The following is a 25,667-nucleotide window of genomic DNA, read 5'->3' as shown; positions in this document are numbered from 1 at the left end:
CTGAGTGGTTTTAAAGACCAGTGTGGTTACCTTTTTTCTGTGAGCATGTGTCAGTTTGGAATGTTTTAGCTGAACGAAATGAACATAAAGCCCTGTTGTACCCATATCTTCTGCTAAATGGGTTAAGTTTGACACTAATGGTTAACCGTTGCGTTTAATTTTCGCACGACTTCATTTTTAGTTTTACCTTTTTTGTAGAATGGTGTACCACGAGTGACTGCCAGCAGAAACAGTGTTTAGTGTGTGGTTATGCAAATGATGCTGGGTATAAAATTTGCCAGTCATGTGGACAAAACCCCGTTTTGATTGAAAGTTCGGAAAAAATCACGAGTAATTGTTGAGTGGAAAGGCGTTTGAGATATTTACACAGTTTAGTTAGAAGCACTAATTATATTAAGAAAAAACTTTCGCTGGAAAAAAGAAATTGAGAAGTTTTTATTAAGAAGTGAACCTGTGAAGTGTCTTAAATCCGCTTCCCCTTTAGATGTAAGGCGATTTATGGTCATGAAGGATTCAAGGGGGAACACTCAAGTACATGGCTAATCATGTGAATTTCTTGGTAAGTTGTGTATTCATTCATGTCAGTGTCCGTTAAGGTTAGCAGCGGGAACTGTTCAGTCTATGCTAGGACAATTAAAAGATATATTTGAATCAAATGGTCGGGGTTCTGAGTACAATGAAATAACTAAAATTGGTAATCCTGTGTAGTCCAAAGGTAGACAAATATTTGCATGCTATTCAGTTTGAGCAGTCAAAATCCCATGTGGTACAAAAACAGGCAAAACCACTGTTTTTAAACAAACTCCGATCAATTAGTGCTCATATTGATGATTTGTTGTTGGATCCTGTTTTGAAATCCTCGAAAGATTCATATTTCTTAGAGATCAAGCTTTCTTCAAAATTCAATATTTCTTCAGAAGACGGAGAGAATGACTTTGGCTTTCACAAGAGGTTAAGTTATTACCACAAGGTGATGTTTTTTTCTATTTTCACACAAAGTAGGCAAAACACTTGGAAAAGAGAAAGGGAATTAATTTGCCATCTTAAGATTTGATGATACTTTGATTTGTCCAGTTAAAGCACTGGAAAGGTATGTTGAACACGACGGGTGCCACATGTGGAGCAGGATCTGCTTACCCTTCCGGAGCACCTGAGATCACCCCTAGTTTTTGGTGTGGTTCGTGTTGTTTATTATTTATTTTTCTATGTTGTGTCATGTGAACTATTGTTTGTTTGTGTCTTTTTCATTTTTAGCCATTGCCTTGTCCATTTATTTTAGATTGATGAGTTTGACTGTCCCTTTGGTATTTCGTCCCCCTTTGAAGGTGTCAGGGCACTTGGAGTTACGGTTTGGTTATTTATTCCGTACTTTGAGTAAAAATCGAAAAGATTTTACTGACAGTCCTGTATCTTCGAATGCAATGTATGATCGCTTGAAGAAATATTTAAAGAAACTCGATATTTACGACGGTGAGACCCCTCATGGAATTCGGGGAGCTTGTGCTATTACTTTAGCTTTGTCAGGGGGTCTACAAATGACGTCCTGTAGCAAATATGTTGGTCTTCTTCATCCTCTTAACAAAGAGTAGTAGATTGTCAAGTATGGTAGGAAGAGGGTCAGTCCGTGCCATCGTGGCTAATTCAGGGGTTTCTGAATCTAAATTTGTAGATCTATATTCGAGTCGTATTGTGAGGTCAATCAACTTTCCAGTGCTTTTCAGCAACAATTTAAAGAGTTTACAGTAAAAGTTTGTTACTTGTGATGCATGTTTAGTTGTTTTTTTTTGTATTTTTAGGGAATTATGTATTTATGTATTTTGAATATGATTTGCTTGTATTTTTGAGGGATAGTATGTATTACTATTAGTATGAAGGAATGTAAAAATAGAGAATTTCTTAAATTGGACTTGCCTATTTTCGAGGGATATTATGTATTACTATTTGGTACATACATGTTAAAATTGAATTTTGTAAGGACTGTTTTGAATATACTTTTCTTTAATAAATATTACTTTTAAGAATCTGTTTTACGTAACTTGTTTTGAAAACAAGATAATTAAGTTTAGAGGGAGACTTGTGGTTTCTATTCTATTTAGATATGCGATTTGCTTATATCGACAACATTTTGATCTTGGCAATTAAACCACATCTGATTTAAATGGACAACACATTACACATGTCATTCTAAACACGTTCTTATGTTTTTGATACATGTAGTTGATGTATTGAATTTTCAAGGGTATTTCCCTGATTATGGGAAATAACGAATCAAGGGCTAAGACACCAAAACATTTCTTAGTCACCCGATGTAATACATACAAAAAATAAATCTAGAGCTCATGCACCACTTGATCGTTCTTGAAGTATGCAAAAACTACCACATCAGAGATAGTTCGCTCTGGGTGTCTTCAAACATAAGAGCAGTTCAACTGAAGATATTAACACTTTAATTTAAGTCATAGGTTGCATACGTTGGCTGAAAATTCATGACATGGAACGTGCACATGAAAGTCTCAAAACAACATAAGAAGTGCGCGGAAGAGTTAGCAGTTGGCACAATCTGCCTTAAATAGTTTTCTGCATGAGATGCGTACATTTAAAATTTCTTAACTTTTTGATGTTTGCTTTTATCAGCTTAATTGGCGATATTTCAAGTTTGTCATGGTTTCCGAATATTTTGTGGTTTCTGAAATAACTATTATTTTGCATGGTTTTCAAAACTACCATTTGTTTAAGAATTTTGACTTCTTTATTTATAAAAGACAATTTTTTAAGTTTTGGGTGAGTATTGGGAATGTTAAAGGTTAGAATTTGGAATTATAAGAGTGTTGTCGTTATACTAGCTTATAGTATGGAGGTCTGCCGTTAAACCCAATTTTCACCCAATACTCAAATACGTTTGGTCATATCGAGCAAGGGCTTACCTATGATTTTACTATAACATAAGTGAGTCCCGCGAAATTTGATCAGTTTGGCCGCTGCTATCAGAGCAAAGCGCGAAATGGTCTGTGCATGATGTCAATACAACGGTTGACATTCGCATGATCTGTGTATAATGATGGTACCGTATAGTACATGTATCTCGATATGGTTAAGTTCAAACCCAATGTTCACCCAATACTCATATAAATTTGGTCATATCGAGCAAGGGCTCACCTATGATATTACTAGAACTATTGCAGTCGATTTCGTATTGGGTTTACCACCATTTAATATTTTTTTCAGCAAGAACAATTTAAAAGAGCAATTGGATATGTTTATTATAATATGGTGTTAACATATCCCAGTCGATACGTTATGATGGTTCATTTTCACACTATGTGGACTTCATATACAGGAGCGTGTTCCTTACGCAGAAACTGCTCTTACAGAAATATGAGGAGGGAAGATAACAAATAACACTGGGAGATTAAAAATGACACTCCATAAATTTTATGGACACCGTCACGAATTGGTAGATCTTTACGATGTGTCTGTGTCTAAAACAACTGACTTTTTTCCACGTTGTATCTGCTAATACCGAACCTGACTTTTTACCGAATATTACTGTTTTTCCGAGTGTGATTTATATTTTTTTACGACTTGTCTCGGTACTTACACACCTAATATTCATCTAGTTGTATAGGTTCGGTTGGGTATTATGTTATGTTTTATCGTTTGTGGTTTGAATATACATTTTCGGTACATTTCATATATGTATATGTCTTATTTGTCCGTATATAGAGCCAAGTTATCAAATTTCCGTTTTCTTTGGATAAAGTATTATGTTAGTCCAAATAATTATAATTTCGTCACAGCATTAATTTCAAATAGTCTTTCAATATGATCAAAATGAAGATAATCACCTGGACTAGTATTGTGAAAATAATTGTTTAATTTTAGATCGATGTTATTCTTCGATTTACATGATATTATTGTACTATTGTATTTATTATTTATACGTTTATCTGTGCTTAACACTCTTGCGTTGTGTTTTTATTCAGTATTCCTGTCATGTAGTAGTGTCTCTTTATCAAATATTGATTAACATTTCTATATAAGCGAACCATCAAACTAAATGGTATTCACAATTGTCCTGTACCAAGTCAGGAATATGGCAGTTCTTTTTAATGTATGTTTGCGTTTGTTTTTGTTGCATTTCAGTGTTTTCGTTGTGTTTCCCTCGGTTGAAGTTTTAATCCAAGATTTGTTCTCTCTCAATCGACTTTGAACAGGATATACTACTTTATTTATAAGAGTTTAAAAATGACACTCGGAAATTTTTTTTGACACTACACGAATTTGTTGATCTATACGATGTGTCAGTTTTTAAACTAACTAACGACGTTTTTACCACGTCTTAGATTATGGTTTACAATCTGGTCTAAAAGAGGGACGAAAGATACCAAAGGGACAGTCAAACTCATAAATCTAAAACAAACTGACAACGCCATGGCTAAAAATGAAAAAGACAAACAGAAAAACAATAATGTGCAAAGTACCGAGCGTGACCTTTTCCCAAATATGACTGTTTTGCAGAGTGTGAATTCAAATCGCATTGCAATTAGACGTGTCTCAGTATTTATCCATCCAACATTCATCTTTTTAGCTATGATGTATCTAGTTTTTCGATCTAGTTCCATTTAATCGTATGAATTTCAAGATTATACATTCGTCACAAACATATGTCATGTGTTTGTAGAGTCAGGTGCTGTCAGTAATGGAAGCTGTTCGTTGTTTTTCTTCGGTTTATATGATATTATTGTACTATTTTATTTATTGTTTATGCGTTTCTCTGTGCTTGGCACTCTTGCGTTTGTTTGTATAGTATTCCTGTCATGTACGTTTATAGTATTACTATCCCATTGAACTAGAGATAAAGGATACAACATATACAGTTAAGTTGGCCCCATATCTTGACTTACATCTAGAAATTGACAATGAGGGTCGATTGAAAACAGAACTTTTCGACAAAAGAGATGATTTCAGCTTTCCAATTGTGAACTTTCCATTTCTAAGTAGCAACATTCAAGCAGCACCTGCATACGGGGTATATATCTCCCAATTGATATGATATTCCCGTGCTTGCATTTTCTATCATGATTTTCTTGATAGAGGGTTGTTGCTTACAAGGAAGCTATTAAATCAAGAGTTCCAAATGGTGAAGTTGTAATCATCTCTTCGTAAATATGGACACCATCACGAGTTGGTTGACCGTTATGGAATAACCGTTTCACAAATGATTTCAAATATGTATGTTCCTTACGTCGTAACTACAATCCCCTTCCCCTTCCATAAATGTAACCTACCACCTGAGAGCACCCATGGATATTGGTGGGGTTTGTGTTGTTTAATCTTTAGTTTTCTATGTTGTGTCATGTGTTCTATTGTTTGTCTGTTTGTCCTTTTCATTTTTAGCCACGGCGTTGTCAGTTTATTTTCGATTTATGAGTTTGACTGTCCCTCTGGTATCTTTCGTCTCTCTTTTATAGTAGTGTCTATTTATCAAATATTGTTTACATTTCCATATAAGCAACAGGTTTTTCTAACCATCCAACTAAATTGTATCCACATTTTTTCTCAAAATGTCCTGCACCAAGTCAGAAATATGGCAGTTGTTGTCAAATAGTCCCTTTTTATGTATGTTGGCGTTTGTTTTTGTTGCACTTCAGTGTTTCTGATGTGATTCCCTCAGTTTGAGTTTTAACCCATATTTGTTCTTTCTCAATCGATTTATGACTTTTGTACATGATATACTACTTTATTTATAAAGAGTAAAGTTGAAAAATGATACTTCGTAACTTTATAGACACCACACGAATTTGTTGATCTATACGATGTGTCAGTGTTTATTCTAACTAACGACAGTTTTACCACGTCTTATGTTATGGTTTACCATCTAGTCGTATGTGCAAAGTACCGAACGTGACCATTTTCCTCAAATTGACTGTTAGCAGAGTGTGAATTCGCATCGAATTGCTATTCGACGTGTCTCAGAAGGTCTCTGAGGGACGAAATACACTCTTGTGATATGATATGTTTAAAGTCGCTGAGTCACAGTGAAATGTTCACTGTGTAGCAAATTGTGGCATGTTACAATAAGATTATTTTACACAAAGAAAACATTTGTTGAATGCAAATTTTTTTTTAATTGTTTTTAATACACTTAATAAGATATTCGTTTCTAAAATATAGATGCACGAAGAAAACTGTCATTTAAAACTGAAAACACTGTTTGTTGCACACATAATGTGATAGAAAAAAAGAAAAAAAAAAACAGAATTAAAAGGAGAATTTCGAGCAATAAAAACTGGACTATCGGGTACATTTCTAGAACAGATATTAATTATAATAGCGTGAATTTTCAGTTCACACAATATCGAGAAGTGTTACAAGCTAATTACATGAACCGGTACACAATGTTATATCATCAATTGCAATATCACCGTTATTACCAGCTTTTCCCTTCGTAGCCTCGATATCAAACTGAAAAGAAATATCAATGTAGAAAATATTATTTCGAGAATTTTGTTTAGGTTTACAAGTATTTAAAAATAATTGTCATTCACACTTTATGTTCTTTTGAATAAGTTGAATAAGTTGAAATACATTTTATGTTAGCTATTTTTTTTTCGCACAAAAAATTCATTCGCGTGTTTTTAATGTTTCAGTTAGTCGCTAAATTTTACATTCTGATTAGTTTAAAATGTATGTGCGTACTTTATTTGGAAAATTATAGAATTATGACAAATTCACAATTTAAAATTGTTTTAATTGACACAAATTTAACATTGAAGAGTCCAATTGTATGTATCATACGATAGAATCGTTTAGTAATGTTTGTTCCAATACATGGCTACATCAAGAGAGTAACCATATTTTACCAAGTAAAGAATATAACAGTTACTCTTAATTTCGTTTGATGAGTAACTGTTTGAGCTTTTGACAAGAGCGTTTTCGTTTTAATGTTTCCTCGGAGTTTGGTATTTTTTTATTTATCTCTTGATGTCTTGCTATTCATACACTTAATTTTGTTGAATGCGTCAAGGATAAATCGTGTTACACAAAATGTCGTCTTTCATACATTCACTCTATTATAAAGGGCAAACGTGACATCAACGAAAGTATATAGAAAGTTTATATTTATGTACAAATAAAACTTTTAAGGGCCATAACTCCTTAAACAACTGAAGTAAAAATGGTCAACCCCGTTAATGACCATCGCTTTGTTACCAGCTACAACATATCCAAATTCGAAATTCATTGGTGTGATCACTCTGAAGCTTAGTATGGAAATTGCCATTATCTAATCAATCAAAGACCCTATTATACACATTCGGACAAACAAACGTGGAAATCATTAACATAGAACTTGACATTCATTGTGGTATACGAAACAACAAACAGGATTTCTATGTCAGAAGCCTTAGAAATAAATTTCAGGCCTGAACTGGCTTTGAAATAATGTCATTGACGAGATTTATGTTTTATGGCAGTGTAATATAAAGATGTTTTGAATTTCGAGCTTTATCAACTCTTTGTAAACTATATCCTGGTTGAGATTCTTCTTCCACCTCACGTGGTGAGCAAGGATTACAGATTAAATATATAGAACAGAAGAGGAACTACTTCATCATTCTTATTTTTTTCTCGTTAAAGTTTCCTATGCTTATTTTGTATTTTCTCTTAGATAGTCGATACTTTGAAACTCGAACTCTTTTTTTAATTTCTCAAATTCTTTCATTTCGCTCAAATAAGATACAAAAGGCACAAACCAATTGATATCAAATAACAACAAACAACGGCAGTGCCACAAGTTACAATCATTATGATACCATTGATATGCAATATATATAGAGTCTCACTACTAAGAACCGACTGGGTGATTGTGCATTTATTTGGGACAAACATTGGATTGAGATGAAGTTCTAATATTTTTACTACTTTTTCTATAATATACTGATGAAGTTATTGAAAATTGCTAGTTGATTTATATTAGAATCAGAATAATCACTTTGGGAAAAATGTTTCTAGCATATATTGTCCCAATATTTTCTAACACTGACAGTCCAATCAAAATGAATCAGTTTCTCCCTCTAACATTTGATTCTTGATAGCAATGTTCGATGTCCAGTGTCAACGATAACGGTTTATTCAGGGTCAGTGAATAAAATGATAAGCCCACACAATCTCAGTGAAACTTTACAAACGGACAATGAATGTGTATTTAAAGTTTACGCTGGTAGGAAAAATTTGAAGGAAGAACTGATATTCTGATTATATACTTACAACAATGCCTGACGTTATATTACCAGTAATATCCACACTAGCTTTTATCCATTGATTTCCTTGATTTCCGGACCGAGTCCAACGTTTGGACCAATAGCCCGAGTTTCTTGTTTGTGAGTACACTGCTAGATTTCCGATATGTTGGCCATACATGTGATAATAAAATCTGAGGCAATACGAAGAGGCTGAAATAAACACAATAATTATTCGACAAGTGAGATATGTAATTCATTATCAAAACAATTGAAATATGAAGTTTATACAAATGAACAGGGAAATTAAAGAACCCTTTGAGAATAACTGACATATCCATTGTCACTGGGAAAACAAATTCTCACCATATTCTTAAGTCCAAAGATACACAACTTTTAAAGGTTCAACTGGTACAAATTTCTTGTGAATATGCTTATCTGCATATCATGTGCTGATTGACTACAACGTTTCAATTTGTTGTTTGAAAGTTTTAAATAACTAGTCATTTCTATAGGTATGCATTATACTTGACAAAAAAAATCAGAATGAACTGTTGCAAAAAACATAACTGTCCTAATTGTGGCTGTTGGTAATATTAAAGTATATATTAAAACTGAAAACATGTAAAATGTGTAAGAAACAATGACTAGATAATGACTTATCTTCCTTGAAACAAAGAACACAAAGCAAAATAAAAATAAAAAGCAAACTCCCAAATTATATAACATAATATTGATAAATAAAAATATCAATAGTGTTACTAAATAGTGTCATTGCTGTTACCAGCATGCACGCGTTTGTGTGAAACATTGGTATAGGTAATACATTAAAGTATTGAAACATTGTTAAAATAAGTGTTGTATTTTATAAATAATATGATATATCAGTTGTTTAACATAAACAAAAACCCACACAAAACTAGCTTATTGTCATGATATATTTAATGGTGGTACTAAACTGGTCAATGATATTACTTTATCAAAGTAGTCTCACCATTGACAGTAACACTAATGACGTACAGGTGTATTTTTGATTATGATAAGTGCTCTATTTACCTATTTTATATGTTGTTCATTGTTCATGTTTCTACAACCAATATCTTTTAATAAATCAAAGTTTAGGAAATCTTTCGGAAAATGATTTTTTATAAGGATACACCATGAACACTAATTTCATTTATGATATAGCTGAATTACTTATAGAGATTTTTAACTTCTTTCCAACATAGTTTTTTTTGGTCGTCTATATTACATGCTTACAGGTAAAATTGTCAGGGGAGAAACAATGAAACATACTAAAATCAATTTGTTTTCTGGTTCACCAGTGGCTTCTTTTTGTTGAAAGGTGTTATTATAATAGATATAAGAAGATGAGATATGAATGCCAATGAGACAACTCTCTTTCAAGTAACAATTTGTAAAATTAAACCATTTTAGGTCAAAGTACGGTTTTCAACACGGAGCATTAGTTCACACCGAACAGCAAGCTATAAAGGGGCTCCAAAATGACATGTAAAATCACAGAACAGATAGCAGATGACGATCATGCTGTTACAATAGATAAGCAACATAAGGGTCAAAGGGGAAAAATCGAAAAAATTCCAACTGCATCGGAAATAAAGAGATAGAGTATCTGATAATTTTAAATCGACAGCTGTATATAAATGATATTGAGAATGGAAATTGGGAATATGTCAAAGTGACAACAACACGACCGAAACGCAGACAATGGACGTAGGTCACCAATTGTCTTCAACACAGCGAAAAAATCATATCGCTCCGATACACTCCATTATCTTGCATATTATAAGAGCATACACCTGAAGCAAGAGGATGCATTATCTTGTCTTCACACGACACAAAAGACAACATAAAAGCTAGTTATAAGAAAACAATAGTACAGTTGAATACTAATAACAAAAATACTTACGTAATTTAATGTAAAGTTTTAACATATATAAGTGAATGTTTTTAATACTTACAGAACAGGTTAGTATTCTTTGAGCTCAAAAAGGCCACAAAGTCCTCTCCTTGACCATCTACCTCAATATAGGCATATTGGTTACCACTGTGTGCAGCCGAAGGACCAGTGTTTGTGGTAGATGTTGATCCCTGTATTGCAATGACATTTATAATATGAAAAATAAAATTGTGTTTGTTTGTTGTCATGTTTTACAGTCCCCTCTTTGGTGTGTCGTTCACACGGTTATTTGTTCAACACAATGATACATTTCAGCGGCTGATATAATACAATAGTTTGTTCGTCATAAGAAAAATAATCATTGATTACTATACCACAATACTTAGTTCGTAACAAGAAAACATTTCAGTGCTTACTATATATCAATACTTGTGTTCGACACAAGAAGGTATTTCAGTGATTGCTTAATAGCAATACTTTCTGTATTGTCTGATTTCGATACCAACTTGTTAGCACAATTCGAAATTACGTCTCATATTGAGAATTTAGTTGTGTTTTCAATGTATGCCATTAGTGTACAAGACAATAAGTTGTCTTAAAATAGAATATTAAGCTATAGCTGGCAATGGGATTGAGACAGAGAGGACGTGCATGAGAAAAAATCATGATTGCTAATTTTTTTAATATGAATTTGAAAATGTTTTAACGATTTCTTTTTTTAAACATATAATCAAACTTACCAACTTTTTTTTAATATCAACTCAAATTTACACATTTAGAATTTGTAGTTCAAATGTATAGTTTTTTATTAGTTTGTTGTTTCGTTGGATTGCTACCTCATCGCCATGATTAACACCGTATATTTTCGACTGTTCGTATTAACCGTATTCTGAGACAGGACGTTATTTCTTTTAAAATAAAAAAAAAACATACCAAAAGAGGGATTTTTTTTCATACCAACAAGATAAGTCTAATTGAATCTTTTTTATGTAGAATTCTTATAACTTTTTATATCATGTTAAACAAGAATATCAGAAGCCGATGATGTTATTGTAGTATTATCAATTAATCCCTGGATTTATATTTTCGAAGAATATCCAATTTCAGTAAAAATTAGTAGTTGTTGCACATAAATGACACAACGACAATCACAAATCTAATCAAAATATCAAAACTTTGTGATATGATTAAGGAATAACTGTAATATTTCTTTCTGTCTATGAAGAAATAACATAACTAGAGGCTCTTAAGATCCTTTGTCGCTCACCTTGGTATATGTGCATATTAAACAAATTACACAAATGGATTCATGACAAAATTGTGTTGTGGTGATGGTGATGTGTTTGTAGATCTTACTTTACTCACCATTCTTGCCACTTACAGTTTTCTCTATCTGTAATAAACTTGGCCCTTCTGTTACAGAGGACAATAATTTGTAAAAATTTACCAAAAAATACCAAATTAATAAAAATTGTTAAAAATTGACTATAAAGAGCAATAACTCCTTCAGGGGTCAACTGACCATTTTGGTCATGTTGAATTATTTGTAGATCTTACTTTGCATAACATTATTGCTGTTTACAGTTTATCTCTATCTATAATAGTATTCAAGATAATAACCAATAACGGCAAAATTTCCTTAAAATTACCAATTCAGGGGCAGTAACCCAACAACTAGTTGTCCAATTCATATGAAAATTTCAGGGCAGATAGATATTGACTTGATAACAATTTTGCCCCATGTCAGATTTGCTGTAAATGCTTTCGTTTCAGAGTTATAAGCCAAAATCTACTTTTTACACCTATGTTCAATCTTTAGCCATGGCGGTCATCTTGGATGGTTGGCAGGGTCACCGGACATATTTTTTAAACTAGATGATTGTGGCCAAGTTTGGTTTAATTTGGCCCAGTAGTTTCAGAGGAGAAATTTTTGTAAAAGTTAACGTCGACGGACGACGACGACGGACGCCGGACGCAACGTGATGAGAAAAGCTCACTTGGCCCTTCGGGCCAGGTGAGCTAAAAATATGATGCATAACCCGTAGCATGTTAATTAAGGTGTGCACCACAGTTTTTATGTTACTTCAAATAGACAAATAAAATATAAAGTAATTTCTTATAATTTAATTCTTAATTCCATTTCAAACCAGAGTAAACAATGAAAAAACGTTGATGACGTCATGGTCACATGAAAAAATTATGTCTAGGAGTTGATAAACAAAACAACGCCATCCAATCAGAAGACGCATTACATAAACAATTAAATTATATGTAGAGAAATATTCATTTTTCATTTGCTTCTAAACAAAACTTACGGATTTATATAAAGTCCAGTCGAAGTCGTCGCCATTAGTATTTTCCAATGCACATGTTTGTCCTTGTTCAAATCCGCATTCAATGACTGAAGATAATAAAGTCAGACATAAAGTCTATATTTTTTTTTATGTGAAACCCCTCCCCTCCCCAGTATTTGATCAACTGTTTGACACCGAATGCTTATCTCAATCAACAAATTACATTTTGACCCGCGCTTTTATTATTTCCTTCTTTTGAAATATTGAGTTCAGAGTCAATTTTTATGAATAGAAAGCAAATAAGATCAAATCGTTGCTACGATTCCTTTTTCTTTTAAATCGAACTAGCCATAATAACCTTGCAAAGATTCATGTATTCCAAATAACTATGTATTAGCTGAATATAAATATACCTGGAGTACAAGAACCGGTACACAATCTTATATTATCAATTGCAATATCACCGTTATTACCAGCTTTTCCTTTCGAAGCCTCGATATCAATCTGAAAAAAATATTAATGTAGAAAATATTCTTTTGTTTAGGTTTACAAGTATTTAAAAATAATTGTCATTCACACTTTATATTTTTTTTTAATAAGTTGAAATACATTTTATGTTATCTAATTTTTTTTTCGCACACATAATTCATTCACGTGTTTTGAATGTTTCAGTTAGTCGCTAATTGTAATTGATATTTTACATTCTGATTAGTATGAAATGTAATTGCGTACTTGATTTGAAAAATTATAGAATTATGACAAATTCACAATTTAACATTGTTTTAATTGACACAAATTTAACATTGAAGAGTCCAATTGTATGTATCCTACGTTAAAATAGTTTAGTAATGTTTGTTTCAATACATGGCTACATCAAGAGAGTAACCATATTTTACCAAGTAAAGAATATAAAAGTTACTCTTAACTTCGATTGATGAGTAACTGTTTGAGCTTTTGACAAGAGAGTTTCCGTTTTGATGTTTCCTTGGAGTTTTGTATTTTTTTTTTATTTATCTCTTGATGTTTTGCTATGCATACACTTAATTTTGTTGCATGCGTCAAGGATAAATCGTGTTACAGAAAATGTCGTCTTTCATACATTCACTCTATTATAAAGGACAGGTGTGTCATCAACGAAAGTGTATAGACAGTTTATATCATTGGTGTCACTATTAAAACTTTTAAGGGCCGTAACTCCTTAACAATTGAAGTAAAAATGGTCAACCCCGTTAATGACCTTCATTTTGTTACCAGATACAACATATCCAAATTCGAAATTCATTGGTGTGATAACTCTGAAGCTAATGCATGGAAATTGTCATGTTCTAATCAATCAAAGACCAGATAATACAAATTCTGATAAACAAACGTGGAAATCTACAACATAGAACTTAACATTCATTGTGGTATACGAAACAACATATAACAGCTCATTTAAGATCAATGTGTGAACGGTAAGAAAGTCATCACATGAAAAATCTTGCAGCTGCTTGTCCGTCTGTTCAGCAAACGTATTCCCTACTTAGAACCTGAATCTTCCGTCAGGAGGGATTTCTATGTCAGAAGCCTTAGAAATAAATTCCAAGCCCGAACTGACTTTAAAATATTGCCATTGACGAGTTTTATGTTTTATGACAGTGTATTATAAAGATGTTTTGAATTGTGTGCGTCATCAACTCTTTGTAAACTATATCCTGGTTGAGATTCTACTTCCACCTCCCGTGGTGAGCAAGGATTACAGATTAAATATATAGAACAGAAGAGGTACTCCTTCATCATTCTTATTTTTTTCTCTCGTTAAAATGTCCTATGCTTATTTTGTATTTTCTCTTAGATATTCGATACTTTGACACTCGAATTCTTTTTTTAATTTCTCAAATATTCTTTCATTTCGCTCAAATGTCCATTGCTGCAAATAAGATACAGAAGGAACAAACCAATTAATATCAAATAACAACGAACAACGGCAGTGCCACAAGTTACAATCATTATGATGCCATCGATATGCAATATAAATAGAGCCTTACTACTAAGAACCGACTAGGTGATTTTGCATTAATTTGGGACAAACATTTGATTGAGATGAAGTTCTATTATTTTTAGTACATTTTCTATAATATAATGATGGAGTTATTGAAAATTGATAGTTTATTTATATTACAATCAGAATAATCACTTTGGGAAAAATATTTCTAGCATTTATAGTCCCAATATTTTCTAACACTGACAGTCCAATCAAAATGAATCAGTTTCTCCCTCTAACATTTGATTCTTGATAGCAATGTTCGAAGTCCAGTGTCAACGATAACGTTTTATTCAAGGTCATTGCATAAAATAATAAGCCCACACAATCTCAGTGAAACTTTACAAACGGACAAATGAATGTGTCTTTAAAGTTTACTCTGGTAGGAAAAAATTACAGGAAGAACTGATACATGTATCCTGGTTATATACTTACAACAATGCCTGAATGTATATTACCAGTAATATCCACACTAGCTTCTATCCATTGATTTCCGTGATTTCCAGACCGAGTCCAAGGATTGGACCAATAGCCCGAGTTGTTTGTTTGTGAGTACACTGCTAGATATCCGATATCTTGACCATACATGTGATAATAAAATCTGAGGCAATACGAAGAGGCTGAAATGATCACCATAATCATTTGACAAGTGAGATATGTAATTCATTATCAAAACAATTGAAATATGAAGTTTATACAAATGAACAGGGAAATTAAAGAACCCTTTGAGAATAACTGACATATCCTACGCCCATACATTGTCACTGGGAAAACAAAATCTCACCATATTATTAAGTTCGAAGACACTCAACTTCTAAAAGGTTCAAATGGTTCTAATTTCTTGTGAATATGCTCATCTGCATATTATGTGCTGATTGACTACAACGTTTCAATTTGTTGTTTAAAAGTTTTAAAAAACTAGTCATTTCTATAGGTATGCATTATATTTAACAAAAAAATCAGAATGAATTGTTGCAAAACTCATAACTGTCCTAATTATGGTTGTTGGTAATATTAAAGTATACATTAAAACTGAATACATGTAAAATGTGTAAGACAAAATGATAAGACAGACAATGGCTTGTCTTTCCTATACGGGATAAACAAATGTCAATTGTTAATAAAACATAAAGATAATGGCATTTTTATATAGTAAAACCTCTATCTCTTCAGTAATTACAATGGCACAAAGTATTACCATTGACAACACCGTTCAATTATGATTTAAATAAAGTACTAACATGAAACAAAGAACACTAAGCAGCATAAAAATAAAAAAAACAAAGTCCCAAATTATATAAAATAATATTAATAAATAAAAATATCAATAGTGTTACTAAATAGTATCATTGCTGTTACCAGCATGCACGAGTTTGTGTGAAACATTGGTATAGGTAATACGTTAAAGTGTTAAAAGAAATATTGCATTTTATATATAATATGATATATCAGTTGTTTAACCTATAAAAAAAAACATACAACACTAGCATATTGTCATGATATATTCAATGGTGGTACTAAACTGGTCAATGATATTACTTTATCAAAGTAGTCTCACCATTGACAGGAACACTAATGACGTACAGGTGTATTTTTAATAATGATAAGTGTTCTATTGACCTATTTTACATGTTGTTAAGTGTGCATGTTTCTACAACCATTTTTTTTTCGTAGATTAAAGTTTAGGAAATCTTTCGGAACATAATTTTTCATAAGGATACACCGTGGATACTAATTTCATTGATGATATATCTTAATTACTTATAAAGATTTTTCACTTATTTCCAACATAGTTTTTTTGGTCGTCTATATTTCATGCTTACAGGTAAAATTCCCAGGGGATAAAACTATTGTACATTATAAAATCAATTTGTTTTCTTGTTCACCAGTGGCTTATTTTTGTTGAAACGTTTTATTATAATAGACATAATAAGATGAGGTATGAATGCCAATGAAACAACTATCTTTCAAATCCCAATTTGTAAAAGTAAACCATTATAGGTCAAAGTACGGTCTTCAACACGGAGCCTTAGCTCACACCGAACAGCAAGCTATAAAGGGGCTCCAAAATGACGTGTAAAATCACAGAACAGATAGCAGATGACAATCATGCTGTTACAATAGATAAGCCACATTAGGGTCAAAGTTGAAAAATCGAAAAAATTCCAACTGCATCGAAAATAAAGAGATAGAGTATCTAATAATTTTAAATCGACAGCTTCATATAAATGATATTGAGAATGAAAATTGGGAATATGTTAAAGTGACAACAACACGACCGAAGAGCAAATAATGGACGTAGGCCATCAATGGGTCTTCAACACAGCGAAAAAAATCCTATCGCTCCGATACACTCAATTATCTTCCATATTATTGGAGCATAAACCTGAAGCACAAGGATGGATTATATTGTCTTCACACGACACTAAAGACAACATGAAAGCTAGTTACAAGAAAACAATAGTGCAGTTGAAACTAATAACAAAAATACTTACGTAATTTAATGTAAAAAGTAAAATCACAAAAATACTGAACTTAAAGGAAAATCAATTCGGAAAGTTCATAATCACATGGCAAAATCAAATAACAAAACACATCAAAAACGAATGGACAAGATCTGTCATATCCCTGACTTGGTAACAGGCATTTTCAAATGTAGAAAATGGTAGATTAAACCTGGTTTATAGCGTTAACCTTCTCACTTTGATGACAGTCTCATCAAAGTCCGTTATATTTACAATGAAGCGTGAACTAAACAGACACAATAAATAAAATGGTCAAAATATGGGTACAGCAGTCATCATCGTGTAACAATTATCAAAGAAACAATTTAACTGAACACAAAAACTACTATCTACAAACACATTCATTGATTTGCGTGTCTGACGTCAGAAAATGTTATACGTCACATAGATTTGTCGTTCAATGTACATACAAACAGTTTTAAAATTTCACATAGGCAATGTTAGGAAATTTCAAAAATAGACCGAGATTTAAAATAGTGCATTTATTTGGGACAAACATTTGATTGAGATGAAGTTCTTATATTTTTTGTACATTTTCTATAATATATTGATGGATTTATTGAAAATTGCTAGTTTATTTATATAATAATCAGAATAATCACTTTGGGAAAAATATTTCTAACATATATAGTCCCAATATTTTCTAACACTGACAGTCCAATCAAAATGAATCAGTTTCTCCCTCTAACATTTGATTCTTGATAGCAATGTTCGAAGTCCAGTGTCAACGATAACGTTTTATTCAAGGTCAGTGCATAAAATAATAAGCCCACACAATCTCAGTGAAACTTTACAAACGGACAAATGAATGTGTATTTAAAGTTTACTCTGGTAGGAAAAATTTGAAGGAATAACTGATTTCCGGACCGAGTCCAAAGATTATATAGAATTTATAAGAATCCACAAATACTTAATTCCACAACTTGATTGAAGGATTTTGACGTTTGTGGTTCAATGTATTTAGTAATTCTTAATAGAAATATCTCAAAATGACATGAAATAGAACAATATCATACTAACGGGATCTTTTAAAGTACAGAGTCACGTTATAAGAACCAAAAAAATACAAAACGTCGCATATATAAATCACACCAGCAAAAAATAAAAGACAATACAAACACTTTGACGAGATGTATAAGTACCGAGCCACGTTAAATGGATATCACATAAAACAATCCAACAGTACAAGTAATATTAATAATAGAACGAAAACAAATGCAGAAACAATAAAACACGTTGTTAAGATATAGTAAGGTTTTAACATATATAAGTGAATGTCTTTAATACTTACAGAACAGGTTAGTATTCTTTGAGCTCAAAAAGGCCACAAATCCCTGTCCTTGACCATTTACCTCAATATAGGCATATTGGTTACCACTGTGTGCAGCCGAAGGACCAGTGTTTGTGGTAGATGTTGATCCCTGTATTGCAATGACATTTATAATATGAAAAATAAAATTGTGTTTGTTGTCATGTTTTATAGTTCCCTCTTTGATGTGTCGTCACACGATTATTTGTACAACACAAGAATACATTTCAGCGACTGATATAATACGAAACTCTGTTCGTCATAAGAAAACATTTTATTGATTACTATACCACACTACTTTGCTCGAAAAGAAAATATTTTAGTGAGTACTATACCACAATACTTTGTTCGTCATATGAAAACATTTCATTGATTACTATACCACAATTCTTTGTTCGAAAAGAAAATATTTTAGTGAGTACTATACCACAATACTTTGTTCGTTACAAGAAAACATTTCATTGATTGCTATAACAAAATACTTGTGTTCGACACAAGAAGGTATTTCAGTGATTGCTTAATAGCAATACTTTCTGTATTATCTGATTTCGATACCAACTTATTAGCACAATTCGATATTACGTCTCATATTGAGAGTTTAGTTGTGTTTTCAATGTATGTCATAAGCTGTACACGACAATAAGTTGTCTTATAAAAGAATATTAAGCTATAGCTGACAATTGGATTGAGACAGAGAGTACGTGCATGAGACAAAAAACATGATTGTTAATTTTTTTAATATGAATTTGGACTTGCTGAAAAATGTTTTAACGATTTCTTTTTTTAACATCATAATCAAACTTACCAACTTTTTTAATATCAACTCAAATTTACACATTTAACAATTTTAGTTCAAATGTATATTTTTTTATTTGTTTGTTGTTTCGTTGGATTGCTGCCTCGTCGTCATGATTAATACCGTATATTTTCGACTATTCTTATTAACCGTAATCTGAGAAAGGACGTTATTTCTTTTAAAAGAAAAATAATAAACTAGATGTGTCAAAGCGACACGAATGGCCCCGTCTCAAAAAGTTGGAAAATCTGCATTTTCAATAACACATGTGGACACAAACATGATGGTGGTCTCACATATCAAAAATCAGCTCGAAATCTGGAGGCGTATAGAAAAAAAGTTCGTATAACTGTGATTTTCAAAAATTTAACATAGTCCAAAGCCTGTAATTTTCGACAAAAGTTAGCAGAGTGGAATAAAACTTAAACTTGATCTGTAACTCATCATGAGTAACTCACATATAAAAAATTAGCCCAATATCTGAAAGCGTTTAGAAAAAAGTCCGTATAACTATGATTTTCAACAATTTAACAAAGTCCTTAGCCCGTAATTTCGGCAAAAAGTAGCCGAGCGTAACAAAACTTAAACTTGGTCTGTAACACATCTTGGTTAACTCATATGCCAAAAGTCATTCCAATATCTGAAAGCGTTTAACAAAAAAAGTCCGTTTAACCGTGATTTTCAATAATTTGACAAGTCCATAGGCCGTTATTTCGGCAAAAATTAGCGGAGCGGAACGAAACTTAAACTTGATCTGTAACTCATCATGGTTAACTCACTAACCAAAAATCATCCCAATATCTGAAGGCGTTTAGAAAAAAACTCCGTATATTGGTTTGTTGCGGAATGACGGAATGACTGAATTACGGAATTTCGAAATTACAAGGGTAAAACTATATGGCACCGACAACCGGGGCCATAAAAAATACTTACCAAAAGATAAGTCTCATTGAAACTCTTTTATGTAGGATTCTTATCACTTTTTATAACATGAGCCGATGATGTTATTGTATTATATTCAATTAATCCCTGAATTTGTATTTTCTAAGAATGAGCCGCCGTGGTGTAGTGGTTAGTGCATCGGACTACTAACACAAATGTTCCTGGTTCGATTTCCGTCTGGGATGAAAAGTTCATGGACTGACTTTTTGGCGCTCCCTTGACACCATTTGCGAGTATGTTTCTTGAGGAAACGATGATAGTCCGTCGGAAGGGGACGATAAATGATTGACCCGTGTTAAGAGAGAGCCATATCTCTTGCACGTTAAAGACACCCTTGTAGATTTCGAAAAAGAGCAGGCCAATGCCGCTACAGGGCAGCACTCGCACCCGCAAAGTGGAAAGGGATAAATATAAGTTGCAAAACTTATTTCCCAATCCACTATAAATGAATATGTTTAAACTAAAAAAAAAACTAAGAATGTCCAATTTCAGTAAAAATTAGCAGTTGTTGTACATTAATGACACTATGACGATCACAAATCTAATAGCAGAACTATGTGATATAATAAAGGAATAACTGTAATATATCTTTCTGTCTATGAAAAAATAACATAAAAACTGTGGTGCACACTGAATAACCCGCGTAGCATGTTAATTAAGGTGTGCTCTACATTTTTCATGTTATTTCGAATAGACAAATAAAATATTAAAGTTATTTCTTATAATTTAATTCTAAATTCCATTTTAAACCAGAGTAAACCATGAAAAAAAGTTGATGACGTTATGGTCACATGACTAAATTATGTCAATGAGTTGATCAACAAAAAAACGTCACCCAATCAGAAGACGCAGTACATCAAAAATTAAATTATACGTAGAGAAATATTCATTATTTGCTTCTAAACAACACTTACGGATTTTTCTAAAGTCCAGTCGAAGTCGTCGCCATTAGTATTTTTGAATGCACATGTTTGTCCTTGTTCAAATCCACATTCAATAACTGAAGAGAAAAAAGGCAGACATACAGTCTGTGTATATTTTTTTTCGTGAAACCCCTCCGCTTCCCAGTATTTGATCAACTATATGACACCGATTGCTTAGCTCAATCAACAAGATACATTTTGACCCGTGCTTTTAATGTTTCCTTCTTTTAAAATATTGAGTTCAGAGTCATTTATTATAAATAGAAAGCAGATGAGATCAACTCGTTGATACAATTCCTTTTTTTTAAATCGAACTAGTCATAATCTCCCAGCAAAGATTCAAGTATTCTAGTTAACTTAGTATTAGCTGAATATAAAATACTCCGAAAAAGAAAAAAAAAGGATGCATACACTATATGTGAAAAATCCTTCAAAATGTCTCATGAGATGATTGAGAAGAGGCATACAAGAATATCATAAAATGATAAGTAAAATAATAAAACACTACATCCACATTTCCGTCGATGCCACTTCATTATACCTTTGTCACATGTAGGAACACATGTTGTCGTTGTGGTCGGAGAAGTTGTTGTGCCATATGAAGTTGTTGTGGTAGGAGAAGTTGTTGTGGTCGGAGAAATTGTTGTGGTCGTTGTAGTTGTTGTGGTCGGAGAAGTTGTTGTGGTCGGAGTGGTTGTTGTGGTCGGAGTAGTTGTTGTGGTTGGAGTAGTTGTTGTGGCCGGAGTTGTTGTTGTAGTCGGAGTAGTAGTGGTCGGAGTAGTCGTTGTGGTCGGAGTAGTTGTTGTGGTAGGAGTAGTTGTTGTGGTCGGAGAAGTTGTTGTGCTCGCTGTTGTTGTTGTGGTCGGAGTAGTTGTTGTAGTCGTAGTAGTTGTGATCGGAGTAGTTGTGGTCGGAGTAGTTGTTGTTGGAGTAGTTGTTGTGGTCGGTGTAGTTGTTGTGGACGGAGTAGTTGTTGTGGTCGGAGTGGTTGTTGTGGTTGGAGTAGTTGTTATGGCCGGAGTTGTTGTTGTAGTCGGAGTAGTAGTGGTCGGAGTGGTTGTTGTGGTCGGAGTAGTTGTTGTGGTTGGAGTAGTTGTTGTGGACGGAGTTGTTGTTCTAGTCGGAATAGTAGTGGTCGGAGTAGTCGTTGTGGTCGGAGTAGTTGTTGTGGTAGGAGTAGTTGTTGTGGTTGGAGAAGTTGTTGTGCTCGGTGTAGTTGTTGCGGTTGGAGTAGTTGTTGTAGTCGTAGTAGTTGTGATCGGAGTAGTTGTTGTGGTCGGAGTAGTTGTTGTTGTTGGAGTAGTTGTTGTGGTCGGAGTGGTTGTTGTGGTCGAAGTAGCTGTTGTAGTTAGTTTAGTTGGAGCGGGTGTTGACAAAGGACTTGCTGTAAAATTCACATACATTGAAGTGAAAATAGAAATATTATTTTTTTCAAAATAAAATCAGATCAATGACGTAAAAATAAAGCACAAATAAGCAAAAGTAATGAAAATTTCCTCTTTTTTTTGCATCTATTTTAGGAAAATTGCCATCACAGACCATAACTTATGTATGTTGTCCACTTACAATTACGGTCATACTAGTTTATTGGTAGATTTTGTCCTTCTGGTCTTTTCTTCTGTTTAAAATATCTATCTATCTTTTATAGCTTTCAAAATGAAAATTGCACTTAGAATTATTCGTGGATCTTGTCTTGTCCTTTTTTAAAATTCGAAGTTACTGCCTTTCAGTTATAGTTTTTGAGATAGAATTCACAATTTTCTTTTTAAATAAAAATCGGAATCATTCTTGTTCAACTCTACACGTAGTCGTATGAAAATATTGTAGATCTCATGATTGTGAACAGTTTTTGTATTATAAGCCATGTTTGCCATGCTTGTTTGCAAACGTTGTCATCAGACACATTTTCTTCGAATCTAAATACCCAGTGATCTTTGTTAAATTTGATACAGTAGTTTCAGAGGAGATGATTTTTTATAAATTGAACAGATGACAAACGGTGATTTAGGAAAAGTGTTGACGAAAGCTCACGCTGGCTCCTCGATTAAAGGGAGCTACAAATATAAAAAAAGCAGGTAAAAATCAATTTTCCTTAAAAAAAACAACATTCTTTTTAACATGAACTAACATTCTGAATGTATATCACATGCAGTACAATGCCACTTTTTCGACAGACATCGATGATTGGATATGTTGGAACATAACATGAAGATATTGCATTCAATTGTGCGGAAGGTATAGACTGAACTTTTATGTCAAAGGTAAAAAAATGTTGCCAATACAGTTGAGATATTAAATACAAGTGTGGATTACAGATGTCTTTTAATAGTTTACAATTTTTTTAGACTAACAATTTAAAGATTGAAACGTTTTAAAGAAAGTGTTAAAACATTTCAAAGACATCATATAGAATGTCAAAGGACCACAAAGTCTGTAGAAGTAGATCAACTAGAAAGAAACTTACAAACTAATTAAAGGTATATTTAACAAATATCCAATTTGTATAATGAAGCTTTTCATAGCAAATACGGAAGCATATATATATATACATAACTCGAAACAATTATCTAGGTCAAACTAAAACGAGTAAATTAACATGATAATGACATTCCAGGCATAATACCAATTTTGCCAGCCTTTAATGTGTCGAGTCCTATATATCCTTTACTATTTATTTACCTCTAATTACAATACAACTAAGATATTACAAATGATGTTAAATTAGATTCGGTTATTGTGCATTCCCTCTAGCTTTGTTTGTTATATGCCACTTTTCTCCTGATTCCTATACTCCAGATTAGCTTTGAAAATGATATGGTCCGAGACCATAGTTATTTCTTAGTGCATTTCTTTTAGACAATTAAGGAAAATTAAAAAATCCAACCTGCGCTTTCTCCATTATATTTTCAAAGGGTGTTGTACTACTTATGGGATAAATTATAATATCAAATTTATAGAAAACTTCATCAGCTCTAACTCAAAATGTGGACAATTTTATGTTTGAGGGTCTTGAAATCTTTTGACAGCTTCCGAAATGCTATTTTTTCACACTTTTTAGCTGGACCAAATCCCTACTTGACTTTTAAATGCATGACCCATTTTTTTTTAAAGTGAAATTTCATCCCCCTACTTGCTATTTGAAACATAAAACATGAGAAAATAACTTTGGAAGGGGTATAAAAAAAATGGCAAGTAACACACTGTCCACACTAGGGACTATATTTGTGGAAAACGAAAATCAAAGGACAATAACTGTGTACTCGAACCTAATATAGTTGGATCCTTTTTCTTATAACGAAGTCATACTAACCACAGGTACCAGGAACCAAGAATATTCCATCTAGAGCCATTTCTACCATCCACTCAATCCCTATCGTCCCGTTAATTGTAATCTGTAAGGAATAATAATTCTGGCAAATGCTTTTGATATCGAGTCTTCAAGCACAAGAAAGTATAGCAAAACCTCTAAATACATCCAGAAATTAGAATTTCTGCAAACAATATGCAACATTAAAATCTTAAACAGCATTTGCATATTGTGATCGCTAAGAGATTGTTACAAGGTCTGATCCTCTCAGAACTTGTTTATAAAATTTGGGAACACACAGCTTTGGGGATGCAATAGACACTATGAGGACATATTGATTATTTATAGATATGTTCGTACGGATAATATGTGGCTGTCTAAAGTCCCAATGTTTCTTTTAAAATAATTAACTATTTCGAAAGTGGATACACTCGTCTTTAAATGGATATAACTAAGGTGGAAGGGGTCAATTGGTGACCGTTTTCCTTTCCCTTATTAGTGTAAATTTTCCTTATAACATAGTTATTCAGATGATGCCACAAATGTATCATTACTGCTACGTTTGCGAACAGTCAGAATTAAACGCCCAATAGGTCGATGCTAAAGTTGTGCGTTAGCATTAAAAATTGTTAAACTTAACGAATTATAGCACAAACTCTTTCATAATTGAATTAACAAAAACACACAAAAAAACGGATTTAGCCATAGTACATGAATGCCCCATTCGCACGAACGAACGGACGCACGGACCAGAAATATAATGCCCATAAATGGGGCATAAAAATATACAAAAACAAACAAAACAAAATATTTCGATTAATACATGTATGGCAAAAATCGATAACGTGTTTTCTTATTATTCATTGTGACAGTCTTGTTTATAAGGTTAGTGCATTCCTATACGAATCTCTGATGACCCTGGGATCAGGTTCAGATATGTGTTCGTTTTAGAAAACATACATAGAGTTTAAACATTATCTATCAACAATATTTCATGTATTAAAGGTAACTTAATCCGCGAAATAATTGACGAACTAAGCACTTTTCGACTGCATTTTAGTATGTTTACAGCTTTTTTATAACACCATGCAAAGCAAACCTTTGACCAACTTGCTTGCTATGTTTGTTTTTATGTTTGTAAACAACAGGTAGATTGTCTGTTTCATTCTGTTTCCTTTATACTGGTATTTTGATTTGACAATAAACATAAACTTCATTACAAGGTTAAGTTCCACATTGTATGTCAATTTTTATTGTTCAATCAAATCACAGTATATATTTAACAGACTGAAACTCCACGTATCAATTGTTTGCAAACATACAGACAAACATAGTCAAAAAGTCTGTTAAAATTTTGTTTTACCATTGCATACGTACGTCTTTATGC

The 25,667-nt window shown here is 32.7% G+C and overlaps 1 protein-coding gene across 1 annotated transcript; it reads right to left on the bottom strand.

Annotated features, from left to right (window-relative positions):
• Positions 1-6,104: 6,104 nt before the first annotated feature.
• Positions 6,105-24,355, bottom strand: LOC143064593 (MAM and LDL-receptor class A domain-containing protein 1-like). The gene is made up of 10 exons (XM_076237512.1): positions 24,284-24,355; positions 21,515-22,357; positions 20,965-21,050; positions 18,295-18,424; positions 14,914-15,098; positions 12,869-12,959; positions 12,477-12,562; positions 10,223-10,352; positions 8,269-8,453; positions 6,105-6,465 (listed from the first exon to the last, which is right to left on the bottom strand). Exons 1-10 carry the CDS (start codon positions 24,330-24,332, stop codon positions 6,376-6,378), a joined length of 1,875 nt encoding a protein of 624 aa, XP_076093627.1. The 5' UTR covers positions 24,333-24,355; the 3' UTR covers positions 6,105-6,375.
• Positions 24,356-25,667: the final 1,312 nt, after the last annotated feature.

Source organism: Mytilus galloprovincialis, chromosome 2 (genome assembly GCF_965363235.1).
Source record: "Mytilus galloprovincialis chromosome 2, xbMytGall1.hap1.1, whole genome shotgun sequence".
In the NCBI taxonomy this organism is placed as follows: Eukaryota; Metazoa; Mollusca; class Bivalvia; order Mytilida; family Mytilidae; genus Mytilus; species Mytilus galloprovincialis.
The sequence above is the reverse complement of the archived record's forward strand: the minus strand, read 5'-3'. Positions and strand labels throughout refer to the sequence as shown.